This window comes from Zophobas morio, unplaced genomic scaffold (assembly GCF_036711695.1).
Source record: "Zophobas morio isolate AGI-343-1 ecotype UQ-CSIRO unplaced genomic scaffold, CSIRO_AGI_Zmor_V1 ptg000006l, whole genome shotgun sequence".
In the NCBI taxonomy this organism is placed as follows: Eukaryota; Metazoa; Arthropoda; class Insecta; order Coleoptera; family Tenebrionidae; genus Zophobas; species Zophobas morio.
The window spans coordinates 9,034,615-9,055,554 of record NW_026972111.1 but is presented as its reverse complement, the minus strand read 5'-3'; the positions used below and the strand labels follow the sequence as shown (position 1 = coordinate 9,055,554).

The window sequence follows — 20,940 nt, the reverse complement described above, 5'->3', positions numbered from 1 at the left end:
ACCCGTAATGATAGAAGTCTTGCCTGAATGCCGGTCATTTCCGGGTCAGTGGTGGGTCTTAATAATATGTATTTGCCCAACAGATACAAATCCATTAACAGGACAAAAATAAATACAATTCAGACTTTACAATTAAAACTAAAATAAAATAAAATATAAAGATAATGAGAACACAAATTATACTTGTATCTCCATCACTTATTCTGAAAAAATATGTCCGCATAATGATCATTGGCATTTTTACACAATCGACAGAGTGGTGAATTTTTCAGAATATTAGTTCGCGAGGTTGGAAAACTAAATGTCACTGAATGACGAGCATTTCTTCTCGGTACATGGAAGTTAACTTCAGACAAAATATTGGGACAATCTACCTGATCATGGATTATTTTCCACATAAAGTGAGCACTCTGCAAATTTCTTCTTGATGTCAAGGACTGCATGTTGTGTTGATGAAGTAAAGTTTCATAATGAACATTCCTTGCTGGGTATACACCTGTAGTTTTAAATGATAGAAATTTGAGAAAACGACGCTGGATACGTTCAATAAGTAGTTGATAAGTAAGATAACACGGAGACATAATAATCGAGACAAATTCTAGCTTACTACGGACAAAGGAAGAATATAGTGACTTAAGCAGGTCCGTATTTTTGAAATACGTGGCGGAACGCATTACAAATCCCAAACTTTTGGATGCAGATGAGGTTATAGCTATAATATGTTGGGAGAAACTGAGCCGATGATCAAATATAACCCCCAAATCTCTGATGGTATCAGTTTTGACTAAAAATTGACCATTTATGTAGTAAATAGAAGGTATAACGCTGTTATTACGACAAAAAGAAACATAGAAGCACTTGTTAGTGTTTAATTTTAAGTGATTATCAGAGCACCATTGTACAATAAGATTAATATTATTCTGGAGATGGTCAACATCATTAGCTGACGAGACAGGAGAAAAAAGTTTTACATCATCTGCAAAGCCAAGGATAGAGCAAGACGTGGACCTTAAGAGATCATTAATGAATAACAGGAACAGCAGGGGTCCAAGATTGGAACCTTGTGGTACGCCAGAAGTGGACATGTAATCAAATGATTTATAACCATTGTAACAGACATAGTTGAGCCTGTTGATTAAATACGAACGTAACAATGCAAGGAATGATGAACCAACACCGAACATATCAAGCTTATTTAGCAAAATTGAGTGATCCACTGAATCAAAAGCACTTGAGAGATCGGTATACACCACGTCCACCTGGCCACGCTGATCCAAAACTTTACAAACAAATTGAGTGAAGACACTTAGATTAGTCTGTGCAGATCTTCCAGGAACAAACCCATGCTGATTCGTTGAGATTAAGGATCGAGTATTGTTAAAGAGTGACAAGTAGATTATCTTCTCAAACACTTTCGCAAAATTACAAATAATAGCAATAGGCCTATAATTTTTTATTTGCTTCTTATCATTCTTTTTAAAAATAGGTGTTATTCTACAGTTAAGTTACAATGATAATTAGGAAATAACCTGTGCAGGAGTGCAAGAATTGCAGTGAACTCGAACGTAATCATGTGTCGCGAATACATGAATGAACTGACATTATATTGACAGGTCACCAGATTTGTTACCAGGTTACTAAAAGACAGATTTACACTGAATAATTTTTTAAAATTTACACTAGGGAGTGGTTACAACCTTATGGATTTGAGTTTAGCTCGCTTCCATCGATCAGGAAATATTGACTTCGAAATGGCCATGTTAATGATGAACGTCAACGGTTTTGCCAGAGCAAACCTGGCGTCGTGCACCAAGAAGCTAGGAATTTGATCATCACCGGCTGTATGTTTAGGTACAAAAGAAAGTCGACATTATTTCTATCACCTTATCCTCCGAAACAAGTTGCAAATTAAAACATGGACCACTGAAAGAAGCACTAACATCATCTCTCGACTCTGACTCTCCTGGCAGAAACATGTTAGAAAATAATTCTCCAAAGGCATCTACTATGTCCTGTGGATTTTCGTATGTTATATCTCCGTTATACATTTTCCCCGGAATTCTAGAAGTTTTGTTTCTCATGTTTAGGTAACTGAAAACACTTTTTGGATTATGTTGGATAGACTGCTCGATATCAGTCACACAGAACACTCAATACATGTGTTGAAAATGGTTGAAAATGGTTAGAAAGTGAGGTTACATACACAATTTGACAGCGTTCAAAACAAACAGCAACGTGGTTCCGTCATTTCCGTTATTATTGTTGTGTTTGCAAGTCGGCAAGTTGAAACCTGAGTGATATATTTAATATAATTTAAATATTATATTATTTATTATTAGAAAAGATTTTGTTACGTCGTGGTAAGAACAGTGATGTGGTAACTACAGCGTATAATAATTTCACTTCTCATATTTTCCAGTTTGTACTTGCGAAAATGTGTTCAATGTCGTCCACAGGAAAGCCCAAATTAGTACGTTCCAGCAATTTCAGCACGAAAGAACAACATGTTCTGATATCGCTGATATCTAAGTATAAGAATATTATTGAATGCAAGGAGTCAGACACTAACATTAACAGGAAAAAAATGCAGCGTGGAAAGCTCTATGTGCTGAATTTAACCGCATGAGTGGCGAAACCGCACGTGATGTAACTGTGCTCAAAAATAAATATAATAATTTAAAGAAGAGGGCTAAAGGAAATTTTGCACAAGAGCGATCCAATGCTTTTGGAACTGGTGGGGGCCCGTCAGACCCGTCACCAGTTACTGAGCTGGATATTCAAATCAAGGAAATTATAGGTAAGCAGCCTCTTAAATACTCACACAGGGCAATTAGTGCAGTCCTATAGTGTGAACCACATCTTAGACTTGTGAAATTGGTAGTAAAGATTATTTTTATAGGTAAGCAAGTGACGGGTGATGACTCCATTTTTGATTCGGATGCCACGGATGATCATCCAACAAGAGAGAATAACATAGAAGTTGTGGGCACTGAAGTTGTGGATGAAACCATCACCATCGAAATCATCTGATAATTCTGATGGGAAAAATGAGTTAAGTGATGAAATCCAGGAAGAAGTGTACTCAAATTTATTAATGTTACAAACAAAATGGAATTCTCCAGGTGTACCAAAGCGAAACAAGACATCACTGCGCACACCACATGGCAATTTAAAAAATAAATTAAGCCAGTGGTCAGCGCAAAAAACAGAATGTGCTGTTTTACAGAAAGAATTTTTACGAGAGGAACATGATCAAAAACTTCGCCACAACGAGGAAAGGCATCAAATATATTTGCAAGAATGCAATTTAAGAATGCAGCACATGCAGGAAAAACATGATTTAGAATTACAATTATTAAAAAAATCTCTTGAATAAAATAAAATGTAATTTTGTTATAGTATATAAATATGTATATATATATATATGTAATCATAATAAATTTTCAAAATATTGGTTAATCAAAGTTTGTCTAACAATATTATTAACGTTGTGTGCACGGTTATCTTCAATTATGTCATCATCTATTATAGCTGCAGCAATTGCACGTTCTACGTCCTCATTTATGTCGTCTGGTGCTTCATCATTCAGTTCACAAGCTATGTTGTGAAGAACAGCACACGCTACAATGAGTGCTTGTATTTTAGTAGACTTTAGTCTGATCCCTAAAGCAAGTACAGGAAACCTTCTTTTCAGTACGCCAAAGCATCTCTCTATAGGATTTCTGGTCCAAATGTGTGTTTGATTAAACAAATTCTCGGCCGGTGTAACCAAAGTTCGCAGTGGTGTTATTAAATAATTTGTTACGGCATAACCTTTATCGAAGTGTTATTATTACTTGTTCTGATGCTGATAAAGCATGGTTTCTGTCTGTTTGTGATGAAATTTCTGGGCTAATTTCGTTTATTATAAAATTTGTAACATCTTTGGACAGTCTATAACGTCGTTTAAATTTCTTATCATTATATATTTCAAACGGATCGATTCTATTCCGAAAAATTCGGGGTAGCCGTGGTTCCATAACCTAAATTGCGATGAAAATTTGTAATAAAGTTTAATAAAACAAAAAACATTGTTAATACCTGGTCTAATAGTTCTAAAAAATCTTCATCATCGGTTAAATCTCCAACAAAATCTTGACATCTTGCCATAATTAGCACAGGGACTCTTTTTTAACTTTATGTGGGTTAGTAATAATACTCATATATGAGCGCAACTAACAATTTATTTGTCAAATTGTCTATCACCGTCAACTGATTAATGGTTGATCTTATGTTGACTATGGTCAATCGCTTGGTTACATTGATCTAAGGTTGAACTGCGCGTCAGCGTCTGATCACCAATTGAACAAGTCACTTGTGTACTGATCGAAGGATGACCAGCAGATCATTTTTAGCCTGACGTTGACCAACTATTGTACAAGTCGCCCTTATTAGTGACAGCACGAAGTCTCTTAAACTGATTTAAATAATAATTAGAGTTAGTAGACCTCCATTTTCGCCTATAAAAGTTTTTAAGTTTAATATTCGAAATTATAAATGGTGTAAACCATTGTGGGTAAGACGATTTACCGGGGCAACGCTGAGGAACTGATTTTTCTAAAATGATATATAGAATGCTATAAAATGTATTCAAAGCAATATTGACATCAGTGCATGACATAACCTCAGTCCAGTCAACGTCATAAATATTTTGATACAAAGTAATAAAATCAGCCAGTGGCGTAACTACCGGTGTTCCGCGTGTTCGACGGAACACGGGCCCGCTGCTTCAAGGGGCCCGGTCCGGTCACACGAACATTTTTTTACTTATTAGATTTTTTTTATATTATTGCCCAAATTACATTCTGAAATAAAAAATTCGAAAATGTGCGGTAATCCCAGGATCGATGGTCGATTGCTATTTACGAATTTTTTGCTGCAAAGGGCGGCATCTCAATATCATAGACCCAATAAACTCGGGTTTTAGCGACCGACACCGGCGGTCGAAAATGCAGCAGCATCTGTTTTCTAATAAACCTGTCGCGGTGTCGCAATCCCATTGTGCCAAATCTAACACCCCATGTAGTAAATTACCAATCTTTAACCGACAAAAGTATGACTAGGTAATTTATGATGCAAGACAACAAAATACTTAAATTTTGTCCTCAGTTCTACAGTGAAACTTCATGCTGTAATAAAACGTGAAAAAAAATCAGTTTCAGTGTTTTATGAAAATTTTCGTATTTTCAAAACTATATTAATTTTGTTCTTGTGGTGCTTTTTTGGAATAATAAAATATATCTGACGTAAGTTACAACTAATTTTTTAAGTAGAAAAAAAACTGGACCGGGAAATTATTACAGAATGACCTACCTGTACTAGTGTCACTGAAATTATTTCAGCATGTTTCACTTTTCTTACAATACCTCTTTCGGTGGTTTCAGCGGAAAGATCTTTTTCGACCTTAAAAATGACTAAAAATTTTTTAAAAAACAATGAGCCAATGCAGATTACCTTCATTGAATCTCTCAAATGGAAATCAAATTGCTAGAAGCTTAGATGTGTCAAATTTTGTATCAACTTGTGCCCATTGAAAAGCAAGAAGAAAACAATTTTGAGATTAAAAAAAAATGGGCATTTTATCTATACTTCTATAATTACTTATATTATAAAGTTGAAGAGTTTGTTTGGTTGAACGCGCCAATCTCAGAAACTACTGGTTTGAATTCAAAAAATCTTTTTGTGTTGGAAAGTCCGTTTATCGAGGAAGGTTATAGGCTGTATAACATCACCCTATGATTAATAGGAGCGGAGCAGCAATGAAAAATATCGGAAAAACGGGAAAATTATTCTTCCTTTGACAGCTTCCGTTGCTTACGCTGCTTATTAAACGGTTAAAGTTACATAAAAATCATGTATGATGGAATTGTTACCTTCTAAAAGTTCTAAAAAAAAGTCCGCGACAGCATACGTTAATCTTTTAAGGTCGACTCAGTATAACCTTTTTAATGGTAACGAATTTTTTTCTAAAATAATTTAATATAAAATTCTGGTGTCACAGTGTTTGTAACCAATCTCGTCCGAAACGCCTTGACCGAATTTTATTAAATTTTTTGTGTATATTCGGTAGGTCTAGTAAACTATTTTTTAAAACCCTAAGTGATAAGGGTGACCCACCAAACTTTTTTTATTTTTTAGACAACATTTTTTATTTTTATTTTTTTAAGATTTGGCATCAAAAAATACATATAACCCTAAATTTTGACCCTTCTACCACCAACCCCCATTTTTTAATAACGATATGAGTATCTTTGCTTTCATCCACAGATGCGCAATAGGGTTGCAAGATGGCCATTGAATATAAATAATCATTGTCGTACGATAAATTTTTATGTATTTATTTTAATTTAATTTTTTATTTAACTATGTACCAAAATATTCACTAGAAATGCCAAAACAACGTTTGCCGGGTCGGCTAGTTTCTAATATTGTATAGGGTAAATGTGTACAAGAGTACGCACTTAGTGTAAAACTGTCAATAACTTTTTAATTTTTTTGAATAGACAAATTTTATGATATGGGTTCGTCATATACATGTTTAGAGATCAGATATATTTAATTGTACGTCCCAAGACCACTATATTTTAAGAGTAATTTCAATTTTTGTCAAGATGTGTAAATGCGCACTCTTAGACAGTCCACTGCACAAGAGTGCGCATTTGAACGCTTATGAGTGCGCATTACATTTTATGAAAAAAATCTTTATTTCTAAGGTGAAAATAAATAGGGACAAGTGACTACAGACTACACATACAACGAGATCCATATTTCTTCGTACTTTAGGCGTCTTGAAATTCGAGAAAACGTAAAAGTAGAGAGTCGGTCGACGGACTCGATTACAATACTTCATTCCCTTCCGCTCAGGAAGTAAAAATTAAAAAACAAACATTACCATAACCACCACCACACAACTTGAGAAGCAGTACAAAGTAGTAGAGTTTAAATAATTCATTATAGTATCATATGTATCTATAAGACTACGTATCGCAAGTATTGCGCACTCTTGTGCATTTGTACATAACTTAATGTTTTCAAAGTTAAAAGCTTTTGATGTATAGAAAGTACAAAACTGCTAGTGTATAACGACACCTTAAAAGTTACAGCTAATGAACACTATTACTGTAAAATAAAAGAACTGCTACGTACCTTACAAAAAACTAAAACTATGAGCGGTAAAAATTACATCCACACAACGCGTAAACATAAAATCGTCAGTACCACGACCTGCTGCATTAGTTAATACGGCCTGTTCATAACTGTAGTTCCACTGTATCCTCCGATTTTAGTGAGGGCGCTAGCGGATGGGCGCATTTTAGGAATTTTTATTATTTTATGTTGGTTGGATGGTACTCACTGTTTTTTGGTGTCAAATCTGACATTCAAATTAAAATTCTCTTGAGAATCTTTAAGCGCGCTGAAAGTAGTTATTTGTGAAGTCCATTTGTTATTGTTCGTTGTTTTTCTTTTTGATTTGCAGTTTTCGTTCCATTTTTATTTGTTTTGTGGTGTTTCGTTCCCATTTTGTCGTTTCAACTCGTTCAGTGTTTCGTTATTATTTCATAGTTTAATTAGTGTTTGTTTTTTGTTGTTTTGTTCCTATTTGGTCGTTTAACTTCAGTTAGTGGTTCGTTATTATTACATAGTTTAAGTTGTTACGTTAATTTTACTGGGACGAAAATGCGGTTCCACAAAAAATGCATTGTGCCCCAGTGCCCTGCCAAGTACTCAAAGTCTTTCCATCAGTTTCCCTCTGAGCCCCTCTTAAGAGAAAAATGGCTACATAAAGTAGAGAAGTTTTGTTGTAAGAAAAGCTTATTGAACACTTATTTTTTTTAATACTAAATATTAATTATTATAGCTCCAACGCAGCAGATCGTCAGTCAGTACTCAACCATTTGCAATTTGCACTTTAAACCCACAGATTTTAAGTTTGCAGCAAATGGTAGTAAACGCTTGCAAAAAAATGCAGTTCCAACAGTTTTTCATGTATATTTATTTACATTTTAAACTTAACAAAAATAAAATTATAGTTTTTATAGGGTGACGATGCTTATTACGCATCCATACACGAATCCTTCGTTGCCCTTGCCCAGTCTTCTACTCCTTTAAATATCAAGCCCTCATCATCCATTATTCCTGTAATTACAATCCTTACAACTGTGAAAATATAAGCGAACAGTACATTAATACCGTAATTTAAAGTTAGGAGTAAAATTATTTTTCTGTTCCTACCTATTTTCACACTTTTTTAGAACTTTCCTCTAATAATTATTTATTTTAGAGTACTGTTACTCCAAGATTATCTCCTCCCTCCCAATCAACATCCACGTGTCCAACATCGACAGAAGAATCTCCAGTAATATTTTATTGGCAGTTAATAAATTTTAATCATATTTTTTTAAATTGTAGAATCCTGATTTAAGTCACTCAACAATTCCTTCTGAACCTGAGTCCTTATATAATGAATCCCAAACATTAAGTTCCAATACTGATCTTCGTCTTGATGATATATCAAAACTTAAACTTGAAATCAAAAAACTGAAAATGAAAGTAAACCGTTTGGACAAACAGAACAAACTGAAAAATAAACAGCTACAAAAACTGCAATTAAAAATTGACAATCAAACGAATCAAGCCCGTATATTCGAAAAAATTGAAGCTGATGCCAAGAATAACGACCCAAAAGCCACATTTCTATTAGACCAAATATTAAATTACAACAAACAAAAATCTAGATGGTCAGAAGTAACTGTAAGATCATGTATTGCCTGGAGGATTTCATCCCCAAAGGGATACAACTATGGTAAAGCTTCTATATTGAAATTACCTAGTCGAAGTACTTTAGAACGGTATATAGGAAATGGACAAGATGTTACAGGACTTATAGAGGCACGCTTGAAAGCAGAAGCCGAAGTGCTACAACCCGTTGAAAGGATTTGTAGTTTAATTGTTGACGACATGTCCATCAAGGAAAAACTGTGTTACAGCCGCACAGAAGACAAATTCTATGGGTTAGAGACTACCAATGAGAGTAGTCAAACAATTGGAAAAAAACCAACGTTGGCCAACAAAATGTTATGTTACGTTGTTCACGGCATGACTACTAAGTACACGATACCCGCCGGATATTTCTTCCATCGAACTCTAAAAAACATAGATTTTGTGAATTTGACGTTAAAAGTAATGAAACTTTTACATAATTGCGGATTTACAGTTTTAAGAATTGTGACAGATAACCATAAGTCAAATGTGGCCCTTTTCAAATCTCTGTCATCAAGTAATAATTTAATGACTCATATTCAACATCCAATAGAACCAACAATACCATTATTTATGAGCTTTGATTACTGTCATATTATTAAAAATTTGAGGAACATATTTTTGGACCATGACATGCATTCTGGTAACGGTATAATTTCTGCACGATTTTTAAAGAAAATATATGATATGCAACACAAATTAATTGTTAAACCGGTAAAGTTTTTGACCAGGAAGCATATTTGCCCAACCAATTTAGAAAAGATGAACGTCCGTCGTGCTGTGCAAGTATTTTCCATAGAAGTAAGAGCAGCAATAGAGTATTTGGGAAAATATAACAATCCAGGTTTTGTTGATGTTGAAGAGACTCTAAAGTTTATGGAAATGATGCACACATTTTTTAAAATTCATGATGTCAATGACAAAACTCAGCACATCCGGCAACTAAATGAAGATAGTGCTCCATATACAGATATTAATGATGAACGCCTTCTCTGGATGTTAAAAACTTTACCTGCTTATATAGATTCCATTCAACTATCTTCAAAGGCAAATAAAATGACGGGATTGACTAAAGAGACTGCAGAAGCAGTAAAATTCACTGCCAAAAGCACTGCAGAATGTATCAAGTATTTACTGGAAGAGAGTGGCTTTTTCTATGTCTTAACGCGAGCATTTAGCTCAGATGCAGTTGAATCGATGTTTAGCAATGTCCGATTATGCGGTGGTTCTCAGGACGCTACTGATGCCAGGGCTGCACACTATGCTATTAAACGAATAATTAAGTCAGGTTTAGTAACAACTTCAGAATCAGCAAATGTATATTCTGACTGTAATCACTTGAGTAAAATTGGTCAAATTCAGTCTTCTGAAAGATCTACAACAGAAACAAATATACATATACCTGACAGTATAATTGAAGAAATTAGTGACCTTCATAAATTAACATTCGTTAATACCATTTTCACAGATATCAACTCTGCATCAGTTGCGTTTTTATCTGGATATATTTGTAGAACAATTGAAGAAAGGTTAGAGTGCAAAAATTGTTTAGATTCATTACTAACCACCGCAAAATCTACCCCGTTGCTTGACTTGATATATCTGCAAGACAGAGGAAAATTAAAATATCCCACAAGATCATTCACAAATTTTATAAATAAAATTATAAAAATTACATTTGATATTTTGGAACACATACCAGTAAATCATCATCCAAGAACTGTGGTGGAGTCTTTGTTATTAGAGCCAATTGCCAGTTCAGCTTTTTTGCCTTGTGAAGATAAAAACCACAAAGTAATGGTTGCGAACTTAATATTGTCTAAAGTGTTGAAACCAATTTTTGCAAATTTTGGTTATACAAGAACTGAAAATGTTACATTGTTTAGTAATTTGACCCATAAACCCCATTCAAGAAAAGTATTAAAATTATAAACATACCTGTCTGTTTTTTTATATTCTTCCAGCGCTAATTAGGGTGATATTTTACAAAAGGCACTTCTCGATTTCGCACAAACTGTTTGGTTACAATTCTTCTACACCACCCCCTAATCACGTTCCTCACCTTCAAATGTTTCCTTTTGCTACAAAAAAAAAAATGTTAAATTTCCCAATTCATACACTCTTTAACGGGAAAAGCTGTTTCCAATATAACCTAACTTTTTATAGTCACCAACACGCGAGGAGTAATGTCGGGAACAGAAGAAAACAGTTGTACAACTTTTGAAGGTGCGGAACGTGAACAGGGGGTGATGTAGAATTGCTTTGGGGAAACAATTAATGGGAAATCGAGAAGTGCCTTTTGCAAAATTTCACCTTTGCTAGTCCTTTTTGTTGTAATTTTCAACCATAGAGAGGATACGATGTATGATTCAACGTTTAACCGTTTAATAAATTGTTCAAAACATTTAACCTAACCCGATTTAACCTATTTATAAAACTTCAAATTTGAAGTTTGTTTGACAATTGTCAAGATCAAAAGCGCCCCTCTAGTGCTGCCCTCACGCCCTGACGGCAAAATTTTTTCAATGCATTTTTGTGGAAATGAACAGGCAGGATATAATACAGCCGGCAGTGGTCAGTACGATCAAACTATAAACTATATACAGGTCACTGTTGCACCTTTATCTCAGGTTTAGCATTGGATTGTGAATGGTATAACTTCATCTTACCCAGATGGCACTAATAAGCAGAAATCATCAGTGCGTACTCTTATACATATGCGCACTCTTGTACACATTTACCCTATATTTTAATTATATGTCTTCAGGTAATTATTGTATTTTATTTTTTTAATTCAATATTTCAGGTAGAATGATTTTAATAAAACGTTAGCGCTAATTGCAATCTACTCATTCTTTATTCATTATACTCGTATTTTTAAATATTTTTATTTCGCTGTTCATTAGGGGCCCCACAGTGTTGTTGAACACAGGCCCGCAGTTTGATTGTTACGCCACTGAAATCAGCTCTACGAAAATTAAATATTTTCTTAATTGCTAATGGAAAAGTCGTACTGTCAGATGCCAATGAGAACTGCATCGAAATAAATAACGCAGGATGAAAAGAATCTTCTTTAACGAATGGATGTTCATCACGTTCCACTTTGATTTCATGTGACATATTCGATAAAACTAAGTCTAACAGCTTATTCTGATCATTAAAAACATTGTTAAATTGATTTAGTTCAAGTGTGCTGGAAAAATTTGAAAGAAGACGAACTTTAGAACATGCTGCATTTGAACCATTATAACCAGGAAGATTAAAGTCACCAATAAGTATTGCAGGTTTATCTACGAGTATTGCTTCCAACGCATCAAAAAACAATTCATATTCATGGAAATCAAGCGAAGGAGGTATGTAACAGGCAACCAGAAAGAATTTAAAGTGAAAGAACTGACATCTATATATAATAACATCAATTAACGGCACCAACAAGACAGTAGGAGTGTCCATCACTTCGAACTTAATTTTATCAGATAATCCGACAAGAACGCCTCCACCATCCCTTTTATTAACAATATCGAATTTTCTATCACTACGGATGATGTTATAAGTAGCCGGAAAAAGCTCACAGTCTCCTACTGAACTATTTAACCAGGACTCAGACACAATTATGATATCAAAAGACAACTCACAAACACTAGTATAAAACTGATGAGTTTTAGATCTCAGACCACGCGCGTTCTGATAGTAAATGCTTAAAATATGTTGACGAGTATTGTTGGGAAAAATTAGTTTTCCGACTGACTAAGTTGTACCCTCAAAAGAGATATTTAATTTTGAGATCCTTTTCACCACTGACTATGCGATTGTCTAACTCAGCTTTTACTGTTTTATACAATTCGATCTGCATGGGCGTTCGATCGCACGAGATAGAAATGTTCTTGTGGTCTGACGATCTCAGTTTAGGGTGGTTTTGTAGCGCTTTTGTTACCTTATCACTAGAGAGCGGATTTCTGTCGGGCTAGACAAGGCCAAACTCGGTACGGCTCGTACGGGATGGCAATTCATTGCATCTACCGGCTGCACTTCGTTTATTTGAGATTAGAATAACGCTGCTTCGTTGCACTCTGCTGTTAATTCCAGTTCTCATTTAGTTAGCCGTTTGATTAATAAATCGTTAATTGTATTTATGGAATCAAGTGGCAATTAAATTCAGTGATTACCTATCACCCGCTACTGAGTCCCGGCGATGCAGCGCGTCCCCACTAAAATCGTGACGTAGCCCGACAGAAATCCGCTGTCTACTTATCACACGATGTAAGGCAAATTTTAATTGGGCGACAGCGATCTTTTTTGGTAATGTCAAATTTGCCAAGGCGCATAAATTTTAAATCACTTAGATTCTCATTAACTTCCAAGGTTTCAAGAATTTTAGGAATTTGAGTAGCATCACTTTTACGTTGATCATCATTGGACTTGGCATTACCATCTTCCTTGGCGCCATATATAATTAGGTTGCCTTTGCGCTTTTCACGTTCATTTATTTCCTGAATAATTTTTTCCTCCTGAAGCAAAGTTGGACTAATAGTGTTGGGAGCTGGTGGTGTAGCCACTGCTGTCTTTAACTTTATAATTTCTGATTGCAAATTCACAATGGCCCTTTTTAAGCTGAGAAGGTCATTGCCCATATTCAGACAGTCTTTGCAGGACCAAGTCAAGCCTGATTTCGCATGAATTTTACGCGCTTCGGCCGTGGATATATTGACGCATTCAATTTTATAGGTTTTTCCACAAATAAGACAGTTTACCGCTTTATGAGATTCGATAGCTACTGCACAACAAGTACAAAAATAATTATTATTGCTCATTTTGTTATTTAAAACAATTAGGAGTAACGATGGACACTAACTTCACGCTAGCGGTGCCGGTCGCAGCGACTTTTCAATAAACACACTGGGGCGAAAACGGTGAGGTACAAAAACAAGGTGTACAAAGGAAAAGTACAAAGTGAATGAGCAAAAAGTAACAGATAAAGATTAACCTCAAAATACTCAATCGCTGATGGATGAGGATAACATATACAATGACTTTTAGATATTGTTACGTGGCTCTCGACCGCGACTAGGCTCAACCGGGAAGGCCGTGGGTGATGGTACAAAAAAAAAAATAAAAGAAAATTGGAGCCTACAATTAATTAAATTTATTTAGAACGGGGGGAGGTGAGTGACTGTGTGACTGAGTACAAACTATCGATCTAAATATAAAAAAAAACTTAAATAAATTACTATCCTAACCTTATGAGTACTTCGCGTCCGTACCGCAACAGTGCCGTTCCTGGCGGTGGCGAAAATGCCGAACGCGAATATACTTAAATAATAAAAAAAATACAAGAAAATAAAATAATACCTAATACCCTATAACTAACGCCTCTCCTTCTTTCCGGAGTTCAACACGGCGTCCTCACTTAGAAAATGGGGTGGGGCGGGGCGGCTAGTTGACCTTCGTCCAAACTTCACACAGAAAAACCTTTCCACGCCAAGAGCGCAAAAAGATGGCAGCACGTAGAAAAGAGGAGGGAAAAAAAACCCAATGGTAAAAATAAAGCGAAGAAAGAAAAAGGCCTGAAAAGAAGATTGACTAAATTTCAATCCAGAACCCAATCCAGTAATTACCTCTGATGGTGTGCGGCCTTAAAGTAGATTTTCGGGGGTCTCAAAAACACAGGACACACGTCCTCGTTCCCAAATGCGGTGGCCTCAAATCGTCTCTAACGCAATTTGGAGAAGAGTAATGCCACAACTGGCTAAAATAAGGGCTCTACCTCCAAAAATGGCCCCTTCGCACTGGATACCCTGAAAACACTTGCACCCGTTCCCAACGACTCGAAAAATCAAAATGGAGTCTCTCCTGGTTTTTTTTTTTCTTTTCTGTGGCATGCGCGGTCTGAAATACCCAAATTGATTGAGGGAGGGGAAAATATCGATACCCCGAATCAATGAGAGCTGTCAACTAACCTCACAAACTCATGTAAATAAACAAAATCAACCAAAATCGTATCATCTCCCCTTTACAAAAAAAAGAAGTTTCCTTAGAAACTTACCCCTAACGGCCCACGTGGAAAAAAAAAGTTGATTTTCTTAATAAATAAAGAAGAAAAGAAAATAATGGAAAATAATAAAATAATAGAAGAAAATAATAAAAAAAATGGTGAAACTCGGCGGACTAGAAATCCTCGTGCCTATCAAGCTTTAAATCTTGGACATGCCAGGCGCCAAGATTCACCCTGGTATCATAGTCCAATAACTCGTAGACACCTGGTGTCACCTTCCGATGAACCACGCACTTGACAAACTTGGGTGCTAGTCCGGCCGCGAAACGTTCGCCCTTATTTGACAAAACCCGATTCCTTTTCCAGACTATCTGCCCGGGGTCCAAGACTAATGGACGTCTTCGCAAATTGTAACGGCTCGCACTATCTAAATAGGCTTTTTCAAGTCGTTTCTGAACATCGACGTACAGTCGAAACAGTTCCTTTAGGTGGTCGTTTAGTTTCTCTCGCGAATCACACACAATCTCATCTTGCGGATGCGGGGAAGTCAGCTTGTGGTGTAACTTCCCTGACAAAAATAAAGAACGTCCAAAGTTAAGGTACGCAGGACTATATCCGGTCACCTCGTGTACGGCGGTGTTGATGGCAAACGCGATCTTTGAAATATTCCGGTCCCAATCCTGGTGCGTATCTCCTGTCAAATAGCTACGAACAGCCGTCTTCACAACCCGGTTAATACGTTCACTAGGGTTTGCCTGAGGGTGGTAATTGGCGTTGAACGTAATTTTGCAATCATAAGATTCTACCATCTTCCGAAAGACATTACTAACATACTGCTTGCCGTTGTCGCAAATAATTAGTGATGGAACACCAAACCGGAGAAAGACATCGTTTTCCATATGCTCGGAAACGACAGTACCTAGAGCCGATTTCAACGGAAATAGCAACACGTATTTAGTGAAACAATCAGCTACAATAAGAATAAATCGATTACGTCGACGGGAAAGTGGAAACGGTCCCATAATGTCCGTACAAATCAACTCCCATGGCTTCGAGACAGTGCGATGGCCCATTTGTCCATAGGGGGCACGTTGCTCCGGTTTTTGTGCGGCGCACACCTCACAATTTCGAACGTATCGGGCGATATAAGTGTTCATTTTTGGCCAATAGTACAAGGCCAAGACTCTCTTCTGCGTCTTGAAATATCCTAGATGTCCGGATGTAGGAGAGTCATGGTTTTCTACCAGTACAGCTTTACGTAATGAAGGAGGTACTAACAATCTCCAATCATCGTCCGCACAGTAGGACGGCGACCCACCTTTTACTAATCGGTAAATCTTCTCGTCCCTGGCACAGAAACGAGGGTACTTCTGCGGATCTGCCCTAATTTTCTGTAAAAGCGATGTATACCAAGGATCATGATCAGCAGGCTGAACATCAACGGCGTTGATAGCGCGGGACAGTGCATCCGGAACTACATTCGACTTCCCCTTTCTGTGAACAATTTCAAAATCATATCCCTGTAATCTCAAGGACCAACGGGCGAGTCGTCCCGACGGATTTTGTAGCTTGTACAGCCACAACAACGAGAAATGGTCGGTAACGACCGTAAAACGAACGCCCTCCAAATAAGGCCGAAATTTTTTGATACCGAACAAAACGGCTAAACACTCCAACTCCGTGGCTGAATATTTTGACTCCGCGCCCGTGAGAGCTCTGCTCGCGTAGGCGATTACTTGCTCTCCCTCTGATCCGTCTTGACTAAGGACGCACCCCAACGCCTGACCAGAAGCGTCACATTGCAACACGAACGGCCGACTGAAGTCCGGAGTGGCCAAAATAGGAGCCGTAACCAAGCACTCTTTCAATGCCAAGAAACCTTCTTCTGCCTCCGGGGTCCAAGCGAAAACACACCTTTTCCGCGTGAGGCGAGTCAACGGCGCAACCAACGACGAGAAATTTCGAACATAACGACGATACCATGAGACAAGGCCGACAAAACGCCTAACTTCCTTTGCATTGGTAGGCCTGGGATAATTGAGCATGCACTCGATCTTGTGGGGATCCGTTCGGATCCCATTTGCATCCACGATATGGCCTAAATACCTCAACTCCGTCTTTAGGAACTCGCACTTCTCCCGATTCACGGTGAGACCGGCGTCAACTAGTCGTTCAAAAACTTTCCGAAGAACCTCCGAATGCGTCGCGAAATCGGGTGTCGCCACGATTATATCGTCTAAGTAAATAAAAGCCCATGGTTCCAAATCAGCACCCAAAGTCGTATCAACAAAGCGCTGCCATGTAGCTGGAGCAGTATGTAGCCCGAATGGCATCCGTCTGAAATGGAAAAGTCCCTTCCCAGGAACCGTAAACGCTGTCACTTCCTTTGACTCTTCGGCAAGTGGAATTTGCCAATATGCGCTTTTTATGTCTATCGAGGAAAATACCCTGGCGCTATGCAATCGATCTAAAATGGTACTAACATATGGTAGAGGATACGCGTCCCTTTTACTAACCTGGTTGACCTTTCTAAAATCAATACAGAAGCGGTATTCATTGTTGGGTTTCTTCACCATTACAACTGGTGACGACCAAGGTGACTTGGATGGTTCTATCACCCCTAATTCTAACATTTTATCAACTTCAGCGTTAATTTGTTGTTGGATGTAGGGAGAGACAGGGTAATAACGCTGTTTAATAGGGGAATGATCTCCTACGTCGATAACATGGACCACATTTTTCGCACAACCCAACTTCGAACCCATCTTCGTAAAGAACCTTTCAACCAACTTGGAAACATCCTCGCGCTGCTGTGGCGTGTCGCCACTAGACCCTTGGACAGCCGCAACTCCCAGCGAATAAGAATTCGACGCCACTCTCGGAACAATATCCATGTCCTTCCAAAAATTTATACCTAAAAGTATCTCCGTCGTAATCGAAGGGACAACAAGTACCTTAAAAACCCTAATGCGTGAATTTAACTGGAGGGGAAGATCGATAAAACCTAAAACTTGACGAAGACTACCATCAGCTAACGAGACATCCGGATGTTCTTGTAATTGCAAGTTGAGAGAACGAAGTTTTTCCCAACCGGGACCTCCGACAATAGTGGAACTTGATCCTGAATCCAATAATCCAACTAACGCAATCCCTAAAACTGAAACTCGTAAATAAGGCCTTGGATCTCCCGATGAAACTAAAAACTTGGAATTCACCGCCTGAATCTCATCTTTCCTGCACTCTAACCTAACAAATTCCAACCACGTTTTCCAAGAATCATCCACCGGTTGTCGCTGCGAAACCCCTAGCCGGTGTTCTAGTGGTTTCTTTGTCCGTTTCCCGATAGTCGAGCTGCGTTCCTACATTGACAAGTGGATGTAGTCACGTCTCGTTTCCCGCATTTAAAACAAAATCGACCATTTCGTGGAGCTCGACACTGGGAAAAATAATGACCAGAGCCCCTACAATTCCAGCAAAGAATCGAACCAACGGATGAAGTTTGAGCCACCATTCGAGACTTGACGAGAGTAGGCCCTGCTAAATCCGGTTCTAAGCAGGATGCTTTCGGGACATTAGGCCGAGGAGCCGTCGCCAAAATTCGTACGGTCTCTAATTTCTTGCAGGTGTCCAAAAGTTGATCGACACTACTGATGTCAACCAAACCGATTCCCTGAATCAAATATGGGGCAAGGTTGCGTTGCAAGACGCGTAATTTCTCTTCCTCTGAGGGTGGGACAGATAACCGATTGAACAAATTTTTCAAACATGCAAAATAACTCCCCACACTCTCATTCGGACCTTGCACTCGTGTCCTAATTTCCTGCCACAATTCCGTCGCATAATCAAATAGGAGAAACTCTTTTCGAAGCTCCCTAACAAAACCCGTCCATGACAGAACCGACGTTTTCACCGAACGATACCAAATTAACGCCTGGTCCTCCAGGAGATCAACTATCGAGTTGAGCAGTTCGACCTCTGAGACGCCTCGCGCAACTCTAAGCTCTTCCACCCTCTCTAGAAAGGCATTAACGCTCATCCCCTGTTTATTTCCTGAAAATTTCAAGCCCCATTGGCAAACAGGAACTTGGTGCTTGTGGATATTTACGACCTGCGCTCCCAAAAGTGGAACCGTCGGCGGTTGCACGTTTGGGTCGTTTGGCTCTACCGTCGCGTCCAGTTTAGAGTCAACTAAAACTTCAATGCTGCCCAACTGATTGAATAGGTTGGTCAGACGATCTGCCATTTGAGCACGTTCCTCCTCCGTTAACCTAAGCCTAACTCGACTAACGCGTCCGTACAAGTGTCTTAACTTAGTCTCAACATTTCGTTCCTCTGTGCTGTTTTTCGCAATAGACCGCCGACTTTGGACAAAACCGTAAAGTTGAGCTATTTTCTCCGTACAAATCAGCATCTCGGTTTCCACAACTAAGCGAAAGGTCGGGCTAAAAACCAAGTCCCCAAACTCTTCCGTTCGTATTAATTCCGATAACCTCCTTCGCATCGCCCCTACGGTTTCATGACCAATGTCGTCAACCCCTCGTACCGCCAGCTCATACAAGAGCTCATCTCGAGTGAGCCTATGAGAATCCATAGCTTAGATATATATGTATATATATAGGACGCAACTTAAGATTACCTCAACCCTAAAAATTATACCTACTCAAAAATCAGTTATCACCCAATCACTACAGTCAGAACAAGCCCCACGTTGGGCGCCAAATTAATTGTTACGTGGCTCTCGACCGCGACTAGGCTCAACCGGGAAGGCCGTGGGTGATGGTACAAAAAAAAAAATAAAAGAAAATTGGAGCCTACAATTAATTAAATTTATTTAGAACGGGGGGAGGTGAGTGACTGTGTGACTGAGTACAAACTATCGATCTAAATATAAAAAAAAACTTAAATAAATTACTATCCTAACCTTATGAGTACTTCGCGTCCGTACCGCAACAGTGCCGTTCCTGGCGGTGGCGAAAATGCCGAACGCGAATATACTTAAATAATAAAAAAAATACAAGAAAATAAAATAATACCTAATACCCTATAACTAACGCCTCTCCTTCTTTCCGGAGTTCAACACGGCGTCCTCACTTAGAAAATGGGGTGGGGCGGGGCGGCTAGTTGACCTTCGTCCAAACTTCACACAGAAAAACCTTTCCACGCCAAGAGCGCAAAAAGATGGCAGCACGTAGAAAAGAGGAGGGAAAAAAAACCCAATGGTAAAAATAAAGCGAAGAAAGAAAAAGGCCTGAAAAGAAGATTGACTAAATTTCAATCCAGAACCCAATCCAGTAATTACCTCTGATGGTGTGCGGCCTTAAAGTAGATTTTCGGGGGTCTCAAAAACACAGGACACACGTCCTCGTTCCCAAATGCGGTGGCCTCAAATCGTCTCTAACGCAATTTGGAGAAGAGTAATGCCACAACTGGCTAAAATAAGGGCTCTACCTCCAAAAATGGCCCCTTCGCACTGGATACCCTGAAAACACTTGCACCCGTTCCCAACGACTCGAAAAATCAAAATGGAGTCTCTCCTGGTTTTTTTTTTTTCCTTTCTGTGGCATGCGCGGTCTGAAATACCCAAATTGATTGAGGGAGGGGAAAATATCGATACCCCGAATCAATGAGAGCTGTCAACTAACCTCACAAACTCATGTAAATAAACAAAATCAACCAAAATCGTATCAATATATAAAACTATGTACTCACTATTGGTATAAATTTCAAACTCGAAATCACATTAATAACCCACAATTTAAATTAATAATACGTAGCGATGCGAGCGAAAGTACTATGTGAAATAATATTTAGTAATAATAACAATAATAATAAAGTTGTTAACAATCGTAGACAGTGTATGAAGAACAAAATTTCAACATTTTATTTTTTATACGGTATAATAAACACAATTACTACTTACATTTCTGTGTACACATAATTTCAACAATAAAAAAACAACTAAAAGAATAGTCTTTCACAAATATGTAATTTAAAAAATAGGATTAAGAATTGTTATAAAACTGAAACCTTTTTTAAACAACTTAACTTTTGGAAACAATGACCTTCTGGAATTGATAAATTTATACCAACTCTAACAATATATATACCGAGTTTAATGCAAAAATATAATCATCAAAAAATGATGTATT

General features: G+C 37.8%; 2 protein-coding genes and 1 long non-coding RNA gene across 6 annotated transcripts in view; 1 reads left to right on the top strand and 2 right to left on the bottom strand.

Annotated features, from left to right (window-relative positions):
* Positions 1–20,940, top strand: part of LOC135123515 (mediator of RNA polymerase II transcription subunit 1) — a 188,730-nt gene that overhangs the window by 140,166 nt on the left and 27,624 nt on the right. The window lies entirely within an intron of this gene.
* Positions 8,071–11,370, bottom strand: LOC135123514 (uncharacterized). 4 transcript variants are annotated; one of them, XR_010279636.1, is made up of 6 exons: positions 10,957–11,370; positions 10,738–10,880; positions 10,499–10,663; positions 10,231–10,401; positions 8,230–10,174; positions 8,071–8,175 (listed from the first exon to the last, which is right to left on the bottom strand). It is a non-coding gene; the product is annotated as an uncharacterized LOC135123514 (long non-coding RNA). The 4 variants fall into 4 exon arrangements; XR_010279634.1 differs by having other exon boundaries at positions 8,272–10,174; positions 10,957–11,368; XR_010279635.1 differs by having other exon boundaries at positions 8,272–10,174; positions 11,113–11,368.
* Positions 18,104–20,470, bottom strand: LOC135123513 (uncharacterized). The gene is made up of 2 exons (XM_064048243.1): positions 20,091–20,470; positions 18,104–20,039 (listed from the first exon to the last, which is right to left on the bottom strand). The coding sequence occupies exon 2, from the start codon at positions 19,380–19,382 to the stop codon at positions 18,108–18,110; it is 1,275 nt and encodes a 424-aa protein (XP_063904313.1). The 5' UTR covers positions 19,383–20,039; positions 20,091–20,470; the 3' UTR covers positions 18,104–18,107.

Coding starts and splice junctions, on each gene's coding strand:
- LOC135123513 (XM_064048243.1), bottom strand. CDS start 19,382: ATGGATTCTCATAGGCTCACTCGAGATGAGCTCTTGTATGAGCTGGCG.